This window comes from Sus scrofa, chromosome 15, assembly GCF_000003025.6.
Source record: "Sus scrofa isolate TJ Tabasco breed Duroc chromosome 15, Sscrofa11.1, whole genome shotgun sequence".
Lineage (NCBI taxonomy): Eukaryota > Metazoa > Chordata > Mammalia > Artiodactyla > Suidae > Sus > Sus scrofa.
The window spans coordinates 101,272,678-101,288,231 of NC_010457.5; the positions used below are offsets into that span (position 1 = coordinate 101,272,678).

A 15,554-nucleotide genomic window follows, 5' to 3' on the forward strand; every position below is an offset into this window, starting at 1 on the left:
CTCTCAGGATTTATTTGGGAGATGGGCTTCCAAAGGCCCATCTTCTAATGCCATCACATTAGGGATTAGGGTTTTACGTTTCATTGAAGTATAGGTGATTTACAATGTTGTAATAATTTCTGATGTACAACGGGATTAGGGTTTTAACACACGAATTTGGAGGAGCATATTGTCCATAGTATAGCCTTATCAGAAAAACCAATTGATTCTATTAAAAAAAAATTCCTTCTTTTCTTCCATTCCTTTTGATTTCACCCAATTTCAGCAAGATACCATTCTGGGGGGTTTCTGACCACCTCTTGGCTACCTGTGTCTATAAGCTAACTTGCTTTCACACCTACAGTAGGAATTCCTGCTCCTTTTATTACCGTATCATCACCACATTGGGAACGGAGTGGTGTCCTAAGCTACATCTTCTCAAACTTTAATGTATATTATAAATCACCCAGGGATCTTATTAAAATGCAGACCCTAGAGTTCCCATTGTGGGGCAACAGAAACAAATCCAAGTATCCATGAGGATGCAAGTTCGATCCCTAGCCTTGCTCAGTAGGTTAAAGATCCTGTATTGCCATAAGCTGTGGTGTAGGTCGAAGACTCGGCTCGGATATGACATTGCTGTGGCTGTGGCGTAGGCCAGCAGCTGTAGCTCCAATTGGACCCCTAGCCTGCGAACCTCCATATGCCATGGGTGAGTCCCTGAAAAGACAAAATACAAAAAACAACAACAACAAAAAAAAACCAGGGAGAGCAAATGCAGCAAAAGTTTAAGTTTAGGTAGAAAGATATATACTACAGTTGCTCACTGTACTATTCTTTCAACTTCTCAGTATTTGTAAATTTGTCTTTTTTGTTGTTGTTGTTCCAGGGCCACACCTGCAGCACATGGAGGTTCCCAGGCTAGGGGTCCAATCAGAGCTATAGCCGAAGGCCTACACCACAGCCACAGTTACACGGAACCAGAACTGCATCTGTGGCCTACACCACAGCTCACGGCAATAATGGATCCTTAATCCACTGAGCAAGGTCAGGAATCGAACCCATATCCTCATGGATGCTAGTCTGTATGTTAACTGCTGAGCCACAATGGGAACTCCAGTATTTGTAAATTTTTAAGAGGGTTATATATAGGAACAACTAACAATTTATCCTATTTGTTTCTTCTTAGCATAAAGATACTCCAGGACAACACAAATCCCCTCTAGAGCCTCTCAGTCATTAAAGATTTCCTTCCAAAAAGATCTAACAAGTCTGTTTGTCCAACATGACATGCAAGCATTCCCTTTATAATCTTTTTGGATTATGATTAATAAAAAAAATTTAAACTTAACTTTCTAACATCAATACCAGAAATGCCACTGACCTACCCTCCAGTTTAATAAATCTCCACGACTGCATTGCAAATCAAAATTGTCACTTTAAATTCCACAGCTTCCTATCCACATCTTAAAAGAACCAAGGATATAGAGTTCTCTATATCCTGCCTGCCCTCCTCCTCTAGCCATACTACACATGCCACCTGTCATAGGTGACAACCAGGGCCCTGAACAACTGTATTCAAAGTAGAGCACCAAGCAGCTGGCGCTCCTGCCCCTGTGCTGCGCACCTGGCTCTAACCATGCTGCTCTGAGGACCAGAGAGCAGTCAGCATCTTACACGTTTTCAGCTTGCTTTTCCCAGGACTGATGCAGAGATTTACTCAAAGTAGGTGTTTAAGTATTTATTAAATAGTATTTCTAGTTACTTCCTAGCTGCCTAAAGTGAAATGCTCTTAACATTATGCTTTGATTTTACTCGACATATGTGAGTCCTGCTTAAGCTTCTCAAACTGATTATCAAGCCAGGGAGATTTTGCCCTCAAGGTACATGAGACAGTATCTGGAAGCATTTCTGGTTATCATAGCTGGGTGGGGGTGCTACTGGCACCTACTGGGTAGCCAGGGATGCTGCCCAACATCCTACAATGTCAGGATTGTGACCCAGAGTGACATGCGTCTGGCCCAAAATGTCAATAATGACAAGGTTGAAAAATCCTGTGATTTGCTACAGTTTCTGCTTCACCTTGTGGGATTTAAGCAGCACTAAACACCAAAGAACCAAACAACTGAACCTATGTAGCTACAATTACTTTTTCCAGTTTCTTTTAAAGAAAAATTTCTTTGGTTTTTCAACATTAAGTTCCCTTATTTGGAAAACCCAAAGAGCTCAGTTAATTAAAATGGCACAACCACAACAAAGTGTAGTGTGATAACAATACGAAGTCAACTAAGATTAAAAACTGGTCTAAGACTTTAGATATAATATAAGTTTTATTCATCTGGTGGTACTTGATGCTCACAGGGCACCGTACAACAAATTTAAAAAATACAATATGAAAAAAATTGAACAGCCAAAGAGATCAATTCCATTAGAGGGCCCACAGAAAAACAAACAAAAGCCCACAGAAAAACCCACCCACTGTCCACTTAAGAACATTAATTTCCTCCTGCTTAAGTTTGGCTTTAAGAAACACCAAAGGAAAGTGCAAAAGAAAAACTCTTTGATAGTTAAAACTTCACATAGCGTCTTTCACACAAGTATATCACAAAATGCTTTCCTTATTCAACAAGCATATAAACAATCTAAACATCTGTAAGCCTCTATTTGGTCCCAACTTTTAAGATTGTAGGCTTTAATACTTGCCTCACTGCTGTTCTCAAATTTTTCCACTTATGGTACAGCCTTTGCTTCACAGTGCCACTACAAAGCATGGATGTTTAACATAGAGTAAGGGCCCAAGCAAATTGAAAGTATGCAAGTACTTGACATGAAAGTGTAACTAACCCAAGACTTGTTTAAAAATCAAACTTTGGCTCTGAAATCTAATTGTATTCTTCAATTTTCATGATTAGCATAATAACTGAGGGTTAATTTGACATCAAGTATAATAGAGAACAAACAACAAGATTTAAAGTTGTAAGGTGGCTATTATTAGAAAAACTTCTAAAAATAGAAAGATGACTTTGGAAATTTAGTACACACTGACTTGTCACAAAGTTTCATCACACCATAAACAACAGAGTTACAAAAAATTTTGCCTGGAGAGTTAGCTAATGCTCAGTATCAATTTTGTACAAGTCAGCCAATTATAAAGCTGTTTCTCAAGTAAGCTTCCCAAACAGGGAGCCCTGAGAATTAATAGTTGAAGGATAAACCTCCTATTCTTAGTATACTGGTTTTACCTACTTGTGGCAGTCATCCTATGCTTAGGCTGCTGCAGGTCTATTCCCATTAAAGTTCACAGAAGTACTATTACATAAGAAGACAAAATAAAACAGCTAAAGAAGTAAAATGACTAAAACATTTTTGGCCAGAAAATTAGGAAAAACTGAAAACATACTTTACTACACAAAAAGCTACAGCCATAATGCTTGGTTCTTCCAGAATTAAATGGCATTTCAGTTTATGCTTCATACTTACAGATCAATTTATTATCTGATTAATAAATGTAAAACTAAGCAAACCCAGCCACTGCCATTGTTTACCATTGGCACATAAGTAATCTAAAACTAGATGTCTCCCTTTTCCGTTATACTGCATTTCTTAAGGTCAAGGGGCAGGTCAAAAGCACATTTGCATCCCTTACAACTAAGCACAATGGCTGGTATACAGAAGATGCTCATCGGTGTGTGCTGGATAAACTGCTGAGTAGTGGCTTATGACAACAGAAAAGAGCCCAAAGATTATTTTATTCTAAGTAGCATTACTTAGTAGCCTCACTCCCAATAGGTAAAAAGCAGTTTTGAAGATACCAAGGTCATATTCTAAACACAGTTCACTTCCCTAAACATGTTCATAAAGCATTTTGAGAAAACAGGAGATGAAAGGCGCTATGTAAGTGCAAAATAATTTCAAGACAGTTCAGCAAAGGTGCTATATTTTCTATGATGATGTAAGGGTTGTGCTAGTTTGAGGTGAACACCCCCAAAGCTACTCTTCTTAATGTCATTATCAACAGAACAATGGAATTTTGACAAAGATGCCATCACTTTATATAGTTTGTATTCTGCTAACTACGTTCTATAAACCAGGTGACAGAAAATGATAATTAAGCCACTTATTCTACACAAACCAATACTTGATCAAAGTTCCGCATTTTACAAGTCATGTTTAAAAAACACACACAAGTTATTAGCATTTTGTACACAAATGTTTATTTCTCAATTAAACATTCCCTTTAAACATAAGGAATGAATTCTAAATCTTCATAAAGATGAATTACAAATGAAATCCCTCCAGTATAATGTGTGTATCACTGTGTTCTTGGTCACTACTGGCGTTTACTGTTTACATCAAAAACAAAGACAGGTTATTTAAAAAATCATGCTACTGGATTTCTAGCTCTTCTTCTATGACCAGTTCTACGCTGATCTGCAATGTTTAAAAGTTTACATCACCAAATCGAAGCAAGTTTAAGTTGTGAAACAGCTGTGCATTAAACACAAAATTTAACAATAAAGTTATAAGATATAGTCAAGTTCATAACGAATATAAGTATTCTTATCATCATTGTAGATTCTTGGGTAATGTGCTATGAGAGCATCCTGTGAACCAATGTAGATGGAGTTGTAAATTTTCCAGTACACATCTCTGACTTTCCGGGCTGGGTGAAACAAACCCTGGAATAATTAAAAACGTTGCATTATTTCAAGAAATACATAACTTTAGCATAACTAACAAACTAACCATATATATGGCTGTAAACATTTCCCTTTAGAGGGGGAAAAACCTAACAACTGCACAAAATTGCAGTAGGAAAGGACAATATCTAATCCTCCTTCCCCAGATAACCGTTTTCCCAAAGGGCACATCCCGTTGATAATTAGGAACAGTAAATTAATTCAACTAAATTATTTTTTTCAACAAGCACACTTTAAAAAATCTGTAACCTACCTGTAAACAATACTGCAGCATTCTACATGGTCCAATAGCAACTCTCAGACCCTCCAGGGCCCCCATAACTGCCTGAATTACATGGGGAGAGGTCTCAAACACATTGGGCCATACATAGTTCAACAAGTGATTCAGCGAATCTTCACAACCAAATCCATAAACCCCAAGTGACATGTGTTGCACCACCGCACTAGCCGTCTGTCTATGTACAAGGTCCCTGAAATGGAAGGGGAAAAATGCTCTGTGTTAAGATACAGTCTTAGTTTTACAGAAAATACCTGCCTGTCCATTGAAACTAAATCACAAATTCACTGCATAGAATGGATTGAGAGTCATCCTCACACGGTATGTATGTGATGTAGAATGCTTTTATAGAGACTAATTGAGACTTTTGCTGTAATAACTCAAACCTCACTATGGCTCAAAAACAAACCACATTTATTTTGCTTTGGAAGTAATGAGCTAAGAAAGCTCGGTGCAATGTACATTTTTGTATGCTACTAAAAGGGTTATATGACTGTACATACAAGTGATTAACAGTAATATCTCATTTTAAACTGTAACTTTATTTATTTATTTATTTATTTAGTATTTTAGGGCCGCCCCTGTGGCATATGGAGGTTCCCAGGCTAGGGGTCAAATCAGAGCTACAGCTGCTGGCCTACACCACAGCCACAGCAACATGGGATCTGAGCCATGTCTGTGACCTACACTAATGCTCACTCAATGCCAGATCCTTTACCCACTGAGAGGCCAGGGATTGAACCTGCATCCTCATGGATAGTAGTCAGATTTGTTTCTGTTGAGCCACAATGGGAACTCCAAAACATCATAAATTTAAAATCTTCTAAAGTATTTCAAGTATTTCAATATCGGCATACAATAGATAACTAAATTGAGATTAAGCCCCTTTCCTTATAAAAAAAATTTTAAGTTTCATTCTCAACTTGGGGAAAGGAATAGAAGGACCAGTAATTCTCTCTCTCTTTTTTTTTTTTTTTTTTTGTCTTTTTGCTATTTCTTGGGCCGCTCCCACGGCATATGGAGGTTCCCAGGCTAGGGGTCCAGTCGGAGCTGTAGCCACCGGCCTACGCCAGAGCCACAACAATGCGGGATCCGAGCCTCCGCGTCTGCAATCTACACGATCTACACCACAGCTCACGGCAACGCCGGATCGTTAACCCACTGAGCAAGGGCAGGGACTGAACCCGCAACCTCATGGTTCCTAGTCGGATTCATTAACCACTGCGCCACGACGGGAACTCCCAAAACATAAATTTTTTATTTCTGCCACACCTATATATAGCATGTAAAGTTCTGGGGCCAGGGATTGCACCCTCGACATAGCAATGAAAATACCAGATCCTTATTAACCCACTGTGCCACTCAGGGAACTCCACAGAACATAATTTTTAACTGCAGATCACATACATCAGTGGTCACACTATGAAGCTCAGGCACATCTCACTGAATTTGGGAAAGTATGATTTACTCCCACTTTACTGGACCTCAGATGGCCAAGCTTTTATAGAATGCGATTCTTATTCTGTCTCAGTATCTTCCATATATGCCCTGGGATAACCTGTTGAGTCCTGTTAGTCTCCCTTTTGGAAGATCATTAATAAATAACTTTTTTTAGTAAGTAACTTTAATATGCACACAAAAGTAAATGAATGGGCTCTTCCTTATCTTTCCTGAAAAATAAAGAGCCAGTGAAACAGTCCGTTCCCTTACTACTTTGGACCTTTAACTTTCCTTTACATGCTCTTTTAAAAAAAATTTTTTTTAATTGTTATTTCCCCAGTTTACAAGTTTTTAACTACTTTTGTGTTTAAAGCTATTACGTCAGTTTATTTATTTACTTTGGTCTTTTTAGGGCCACAGCCACAGCACTTGCAGGTTCCCAGGCTAGGGGTCAAATCAGAAATGTAGCCACTGGCCTTACACCAGAGGCACAGCAACACGATGCGAGCCACATCTGTGACCTACACCACAGCTCAGAGCAATGCTGGATCCTTAACCCACTGAGTAAAGCCAGGGATTGAACCCACAACCTCACGGTTCCTAGTCAGATTCGATTCTGCTGCACCAAGACGGAAACTCCTATTGTGTCTGTTTAGATAGTAAAGGTTTCAGGACTCTCTCAATCATCTCAAGGCGAACTTATCGGTGGTCACCATCTGTTTAATTGGGGGCTTGCAATGGGAATAGTGTGGGTCTGGGAGGCTACACTCAGTAGTTCAAAATCCTAACAGAAATCTCAGCTTCACCTGCCACAACAAAAAGCTAAAAAGACTGGTTCTGACACACTGATAAGCTCACACTCATCAATTCCTCTATATTTGACTTAATTTTTAAAACAAAAACTGAACAGTTACTGCTTTTCAAAATGTATTTAGTCTAATAGATATGAAAAGGGGAAGGGCACTTGGAAAAGAAAATTTGGGGAACAACTATAGCATGTATTTTATTTGAAGATAACAGTCATGTTTACAGTTTCATAAAAATCCAGGCCAGTAAGCCCTACTTCGGCTGCATCACAACAAACAGGTCATGTAATAATTATTTCAGTAAGTTCTAAAATGTAAGAATTTTAACTATTTTCTTGAATTTAGTTCAAGTCACTTACTTACCTATCCATTAAAGCATCTTCAAGTAATGGTGTTACAGCATAAATGTAGTCCTTTCCCATTTCACCAATATATTCAAACAAGAAGGAAAGTGATTTTAACACTCCATTTTGAACATTCAGTTCAGGAACTCTGTATTCATTCATTAAGGCAGGTAGTACTGTGAAGGGTGAACATGTTTCAGCAACAATAGCAATTGCTACAGTGGTACAAACTCTGTTCTGCCTTTCCTGAACTTTGAGGTTGTTCAAAAGTGTAGCCAATACATCATGAGGGCTGGAAAAAAATAAATGTGTCAACAAATTGTTAAATTACAAGTCAAAACTTTTCAGAGGGAAGAAAAAAATGCAACTGAATGAAACTTTATGAACTTGGTAATTTTATGATAAAATACAATACTTTTCACATCACTGGCATTATTGTTTCTACTGAAGAACTTCATTTAAATTAAAATGTTCATTTTAATGAAAAAATTCAAATATACTCATTTTCAAATGTAACTTACAGTCGTTAGGAAACTTCTTAAAATACAAAGAAACTTCATTAAATGCTTAAATTGAGAAGTCTTTGTGTGGTCAGAACATGGCCACTAGAGGTGGGCAACCTTACAACAGTATCCTCAACAGCAGTCTTCCGTGCCACAGCAAAAATCTGGTTTACTTTTATCTTCCCTCCCACGCACCTTTATTATCTTTATTCTCCTTTATACATTTATTTTACCACAAACTTAGAGGGACATAGGAACTAAAAAAGTTGGCACAAAAGCTATTCATTGCAAATCTGTTTACAAGCTAGGTGAAATAAACATTACTGCTATCAAAAGGAGGGTAAGGAGACTCTAATTAATCCGACTTTTGTTTTATTGCCTGAAAGTATTTTCTTTGTTATTAAGCCACAGGTACATAAGTATCTCATTTTCTACAACAAATGTTTCTTCTCCTTTGCTTCTGGTGAGTGGTTGTATTTATATTATCTAATAAAATAGCTATAATTCAGTTGTCTGTAGATTTATTTTAGAAAAATATTTTTAAAACACATAAAGCATTAACATGAGAAGTGAATTTTGGTAATTGTTTTACTAGGAACTGGCCTTAACATTTTAAGCAATATTCTAAAAGGACCAACAAAATTTGAAATTATTCAGAAATGGTAGTTTCCCTCTCTGAAAACAGTAAGTGTGATTAAATGAAATTTTAAATGCTTCCATCTATTTTAATTCCACTTAAAATTTAAAGAAATTTTCAAAAATTGAAGGTCAGTGTTGTTAAAGGCCATTCTTACTGCATTACTCAAACCATTCCTTAAAAGAGATCGCTTAAAAAAAAAAATTTCTTCAGAAGTAGAAGTATCTTTTCAACACAATGAAAGTAAAAATAAAAAAACATAGAAGTAAATAATACTCACCCAATGGCCTTTGCAATATAGCCAAATGTGTTGACTGTGGCTCTACGAATAGCTTTTTTGTGAGCTTTTAAGAGCTCTAAAAGCTCAAAGCAAATCCTCATCCATTCTCTTGCAGACACATATTCAGCTCCCCTGATTTTAAAAAAAGTAAAATTTTTTTGTGATGAGAAGTTTTAAAAGGTAAATATGATTACCAATACATTTTAAGCATTAAATAAAAATGTTATTAATGTTCAGAAAGAGTGCTTTAATTTTTTTTCTTTTTCTAGGGCTGCACCCATGGCATATGGAGGTTCCCAGGCTAGAGGTCTCATCGGAGCTACAGCTGCCGGCCTACACCACAGCTCATGGCAAGGCCAGATCCTTAACCCACTGAGCAAGGCCAGGGATCAAACCCGCAACCTCATGGTTCCTAGTTGGATTCGTTAACCACTGAGCCACGACAGGAAATCCAGGATGATTTAGATTTAAAAATATACCTCCATTTCCTTATGACAATCCAAACTGAAGCCTATTTACTTACATTAGCAACATTAAACAAATTTGAAAGTGAATAAATGTGAAAGCCAATAATACCATTTATAGAAATGTTTAGGTAATCTGCTTACCTATCAGCAATACGTCCAACAAGATCAATACAATTCTCTTGCACTTTTTCATGCCTATTCTTTAAGATGGGAGTGAGTCTAGGCAGCAGATCTTTAATTGGCGGTGTCATCTTATGCATACCTAATTAATAGAAGTCAACACACTATCAATTAACATTAGAACTGCAACTTCTGTTCACTTTACTTTTTATTTAGCAATATAATATACATGACTAGGCATAAATAAACTTACAGCTGCCTATGGAAAAGAAAATGCCCCAGATTCTGACCAAATGCAGGATTTTTTTTTAACTTTTTATTAACAACTTCTGATTATGCAGAAATGAAAGAAATTAGTGAAGTGATTTAAAGAAATGATGGATACTCAACAACAAAAAAGTTTTATTTGGTTCTGAAATGTATTTGTACACTGACATTTAAATATGGGGACATCTTAAGTTCCGGCCATACAAAACAATATAAGCCAGAGGTAGACATATAAATTAAAGCAAAATTTTCCAGAAAGGGCCCCCTTACCCTTTAACTGCAAAACAAACAGATCTCCAGTCTCCCTGCAATGCAGGGCATACTTGGATGGTATTTACACCTATGAAGAGAGAAAAAAGGAGGCAGCTGGCAGGGGCTCTTGCTCTAACTAGAACTGCTTGCTCTGATTCTCTCTCCATTGCTTTTCCCATGTTTTCTTACAAACAATATGGTTTACAATTCCCTACAAATCAGAGTCCCTCAAGTAGCCAAGTAACTGATTTTTGGCAAGTATCTCCAAGTATAGAGCACCGGGCTGAATTAGGGATTATATGTAAATGCAATGGTTCAACGATCTCCTGTATTGCATCAAAACCCCTTGCTAAAATGAGAAAAAACAGTGGCTATCACAGCCAGCTATATTGACCTCCTGATAGGTTATTTCTGCCCCTTTAAACTCTGCAGTTATTTTTGCAATAGTTATGTTCAATAAAATGAAGGATAAAACACGAGACATTTGCTCCTGTTCTACACACCAAAGAGCATTTGTAATATACCTGTGTTTTAACTTGGGTTAAAAAGCTGAATAGACAATTTTAAAGAAATGGATATAAATAAAAGTGAGGTTACTTGATCAATTCATTTTTCTCCCTGGTTATTGTTCCTTGAACTTGATAGCAACCAGGAAAACCTACCATAACCATTTACTAATTTAAGGTGGAATAAATATATAATATTTAGTCCTAAAATTAAAATTTCAGGGTTCTCTCCACCTTCTACCTCTCCCCCCATATATTTCAGGTGAGGTATTATTATTAGGGTCATCACAAAACTTCAAAATTTTTTGAGTTGAGACTATTCCCTCCTCTCTTGAAGGTCCTAAATTTGCCCTCTTTTCTCTTTTAAAGTAAAATATAAATGGGTTTTGGGAAATAAGACTCTAGCGACATCCCACGTTAACTGTAATTTTCATTAGTTTAAAAAAAAAAAAAAAAAATCAGACATTATTCATTACTCAACTCCTAAACAGGATTCTGTAATTTTACCTTCAAAAAACAAAGCAAATTAAAAATAAAAAATCTTACATGACCAGCAAATTCCATACCTATTACATTTACAATGGCCTTCAGTGCTCCAAGAATGCTGCCCAATACTTCAGGGTACTCTTCACCCAAATACTCATACAAAACAACACCCAAGTGACCCATCAATTTTTCCTGTAATAGTAAAAAAAAAAAAAAAAGTGTTAAATGTTACTGTGTACATTACTCCTTTCAGTGAAGAAATAAAAATCTGATACAAAAGTTTACCTCTTGACAAGTCTTCATGACAACAGCCGTTCGAGATATCAAGTCAGCTGCCTGTTGCCTAACCTTTGCTGATTTGTTATTTAAACGCCACAAAACTGTACCACAGATCTGAGGCAAATAAGGTTTGACTCGTTTGCCAAGAGCATTGACCACTGTGCCAAAGCCGTTCAACATTACTGAGTCCTAAACAGGAAAAAAAAAGAAAAGCCAAGTTAAATTTAAAAACCACATTCAATGTGAATAAGCATTTAGTTTGTGACTGAACAGTTGAAACATACTAATATTCACTTTTCAAAATTCTAATCTAAAAACTTAAGGTAGAAGATATTCCTTTGTAGCCAACTAAAAGATAACATGAGCATTTCAAAAAATTATTTCCAAAAAAATTTTTTTTTAATTTTATGGCCACATATGGAAGTTCCCCGGCCAGGGGTTGAATCTGAGCCACTGCTGTGACCTCTGCCACAGCTGGGGCAATGCCAGATCCTTTAACTCTGCGCCAAGCTGGGATTGAACCTGCACATCCACAGGGACCCAAGCCACTAGAGCTGGATTCTTAACACACTGTGCCACAGTGTGAACGCCAAAATTATTTCAAATTTAATTACTTATAAAGTAATAATACTTGCTTGAAAATGTTTTACAAATATGAAAGTCAGTGGCAACTTGCTGTAATAATTAGTGTCATTACCTCTGTAGTCTGTTCTTGGAAAGCATAAAGAATACCATCAATCAGCTGTTCTTCAAGTTTATGATCAATATCTGCTGCCCCCAAGTTGCCCATAATTTTCTCAATTGTCTCCATGACCATTTTTCTGTACTGTTCAGCTTCATCTTTCAGATCATCCACAATCCTGGATATAATTTCTGCTGCACCTACTTTGTTTGCCAACTCCACAGTAGTATCAACTAACTAAAAAGAAGGAAAGCAATCATGTAATTCATTGCTTTTTCAAGGAAATAAAGAGACATCATGAAAATGGAATATTCTAAAGATACTACTTAGCTAGTAATATGCTGAGAACAACTGACTTATATTATAAAAACTTTTAAGAGAAAGGTGACCAAAAAATTTAAATTAAGTCTAAATCAAGGTAATTTAAGGTTAAATTTGTATTCATGCTTCACCTATCCAGATTAAGGACTTCATTTACTAAAATGTCAATTTGTAGTTGGTTATTTATCCTAGAATGCAAAATCAAAAGGGAAGTTAATTTTGGCTAAAATCCATCTCCTTGACAATCAAGCACAACCAACCTATAAAGTTCACAAAGCAAAAGATATTTATGTAATATGCATTCGAATTAGACTAAAGGATCAGCTGAAAGGATTTTTGAAAACTTTTTTTCTTCAGCAAAGGCTTACCTGTCGGTAATTTCTTCTATCCAAAGCCATTCTATGTTGCCAGAAGTGTTTAAAAAAGGGAGGGAGGATCTCTGTTTTAATGTAGTTTGCTTCTACACCATCTGTTCCACAACACTGCTTTACCACCTGAAAGGTTGAAAAATAGTAACAGTAAACATAGTTCTGTTTTAATATACAATATTTTGTAATGATATAAAATTCTCTTTGAATGTTGAAGCACATCCCAATTTAGATTGACAAATCCGGAACAATAATTTGGAAAAATTACCTTCAGCACAATTTTCTTCATTTCTTCATCAGGAGATTGGAATTCTCGAATAAGAATTAACATCACTTCTCTGGTATAGTAGTTGGCATATTCTGCATCCATGAGGGGAATAAGATACCCAATAGCCTTTAAGAATGCAGCCAGACCCTATTTTAAAATTTTGAAAATACAAATTTGTTACATTAGATTTAAGTCACTTCAATAAGTAGAAATAAAAAGAAAAATGAAATCAAATTGATGGATCTACCTTTCCTCTGTGTTGGCGTATACCTTTCCATAGAGGCTTTAACACAGAATCAAAAGACTCGATACCATAAGGAGTTGCTGCTTCAGCCAAGGCAGCAATGGCCAAAGCACTAATGGTCCGTACTTTCTGCTGCTCATCCACAAGACCTATAAAAAACCAAACACAGGTTTCCACTGAGTAACTTTACCTAGTTTCTATAATATCAAGATTCTAGCGATACACATAACAACTTAAGTCAAACTGAAGCTGTTCATATTAGACAAAGTTAGACCAAAGCCAGTATGAACCACAACCTATGAGCAGCTACTATTAAAAATCCCATCATAAACTATATGGTGTTTAGGCAGTTCACTTCCATTTCTCGCTCCAAAATCTGTAGCCTAAATTTCAAGAAATCTGTCTTATAAAAAACAAAGTTATAACACAACTTACCATGTTCAATGATTTCAACTAAACTTCTGAGATGAGGCAAGATGGCACAGCCCATAAGAATAGCTATCTGCTGTACAATCTTAATACCAGTGTGCCTAGCTTGCCAGGACTTCTTGCTTTTGCACACAGCTTTTAAGAAGGGCAATAAGGATGGAATGCCCAGCGCAGAGGCTACAACAGCAAAAGCTCTAGCTGTTGTGTTACGGACATACTCATCCATGTTATCTATATCAGGCCTCATGGTAGAGATCATAGTAGCCAGACCAGCAGCCTAAAAGTTTAAGAAAAAGCACAGTTATGAGTTGATAACATTACCCCCCAAACAGTTCCTTCTATAATCAAATAATCCCATCAACTAATATAAAACTTTCTTCTCCAGAAATATAAATACCTTTGCCAAATTAGAAATAATCTCTCGGCCTTCCACTCTAGCATAGTAATCTTCATCAATCAACAATGGTTCAATGACCACTAGGATCTGAAAAAGAGAAGCTACACTGTCACACCAATTACTGATGCAATACTCATGGGACAGAGTACAGGAAATTTATACTGGCCAAGAAGTTGTTAATCAAGGGATAAATTAGGATTTTAATCACATAATTTCAACCCCACATAAAGATGAATATTTGAGAGAACTGTTAACCATATAGACTATTTTTTTTTTTTTTTTGTCTTTTTTGCTATTTCTTGGGCTGATCTCGCGGCATATGGACGTTCCCTGGCTAGGGGTTGAATCGGAGCTGTAGCCACCGGCCTACGGCCTACGGCCTATGCCAGAGCAACGCGGGATCCGAGCCGCATCTGCAACCTACACCACAGCTCATGGCAACGCCAGATCATTAACCCACTGAGCAAGGGCAGGGACCGAACCCGCAACCTCATGGTTCCTAGTCGGATTCGTTAACCACTGCGCCACGACGGGAACTCCAACCATACAGACTATTAAACACACACATATACACACACACCTGTCTGAACTTACAATTCTAAGTCATAATTACTACCAGCAAAAAATGGTTCTTAGCACTAAGTGGCACAGTAGAGAAACACATATTTTCTCATCCTAATATCAAGAAAAGCAGATTTTAAAATATGAGTAATATGAACCCAACACATAAGATGGCAAAAAGTTACATCTATTTATGTATATATTTGTACATGTGTGAGGCATGCTTGTGCAAAAAGAAAAAGATCTGGAGGGTATGTAAATTTAACACTGGTTACTGAATAATTTTAAAGAGGCTGAAATTTCCCCTTTTAGTATAAAAGTACGGAGTTCCTGTCATGGCCCACTGGTTAATGAATCCAACTAGGAACCATGAGGTTGCAGGTTCGATCCCTGGCCTTGCTCAGTGGGTTAAGGACCTGGCATTGCTGTGAGCTGTGGTGTAGGTTGCAGACATGGCTGGGATCTTGCCTTGCTGTGGTTCTGGCATAGGCCAGTGGCTATAGCTCCGATTAGACCCCCAGCCTGGGAACCTCAATGTGCCACGGGAGCGGCCCTAGAAAAGGCAAAAAAATAAAAATAAAAAAATAAAGGTATACCATCAGCTATTATTGTTTTAGAGTTTTAAATTTTCATAAATACATCTAATAAGCTGGTTAAAAAAAAAAAGTCCACAAATTCCTTTTATGTTAAAAACACCAAACCATTAGAAACACAAATTGAAAACAAACCTTGTGCACATATGGGCGAACTAAATCATCAAGTTTGTATAATATTCTATCGATAACTTTCACAAGCAAATGACGTTCTTGATCCTCAAGTGTAGGAGACATCAGCAGAGGAAGAATCTGATTAAACAAAGGACCAGCTCCAAACTCACGAGCTTTATCAGTAATCTGACGCAATGCAGCCTGGAGAAAAAAAAAAATTATAAAGGCATGTTT

At 36.9% G+C, this 15,554-nt stretch overlaps 1 protein-coding gene across 6 annotated transcripts in view; it reads right to left on the reverse strand.

Moving 5' to 3' along the window:
• SF3B1 (splicing factor 3b subunit 1) overlaps positions 2,291-15,554 on the reverse strand; it is a 63,051-nt gene continuing 49,787 nt past the window's right edge. For 3 of the 6 annotated variants that reach the window (XM_001928794.4, XM_021075514.1, XM_021075515.1), the window contains 14 exons: positions 15,342-15,521; positions 14,053-14,139; positions 13,662-13,932; positions 13,230-13,375; positions 12,983-13,129; positions 12,715-12,840; positions 12,041-12,262; positions 11,350-11,532; positions 11,145-11,256; positions 9,575-9,695; positions 8,967-9,098; positions 7,566-7,838; positions 4,933-5,149; positions 2,291-4,658 (listed from right to left, as the gene is read on the reverse strand). In XM_001928794.4, coding sequence (XP_001928829.1) covers positions 4,500-4,658; positions 4,933-5,149; positions 7,566-7,838; positions 8,967-9,098; positions 9,575-9,695; positions 11,145-11,256; positions 11,350-11,532; positions 12,041-12,262; positions 12,715-12,840; positions 12,983-13,129; positions 13,230-13,375; positions 13,662-13,932; positions 14,053-14,139; positions 15,342-15,521 — 2,376 coding nt within the window. In that variant the 3' untranslated portion in view covers positions 2,291-4,499. Of the gene's footprint in view, positions 4,659-4,932; positions 5,150-7,565; positions 7,839-8,966; positions 9,099-9,574; positions 9,696-10,090; positions 11,257-11,349; positions 11,533-12,040; positions 12,263-12,714; positions 12,841-12,982; positions 13,130-13,229; positions 13,376-13,661; positions 13,933-14,052; positions 14,140-15,341; positions 15,522-15,554 lie in introns of all 6 variants that reach the window. The other 3 variants (XR_002339209.1, XR_002339208.1, XR_002339207.1) reach the window with 3 other exon arrangements.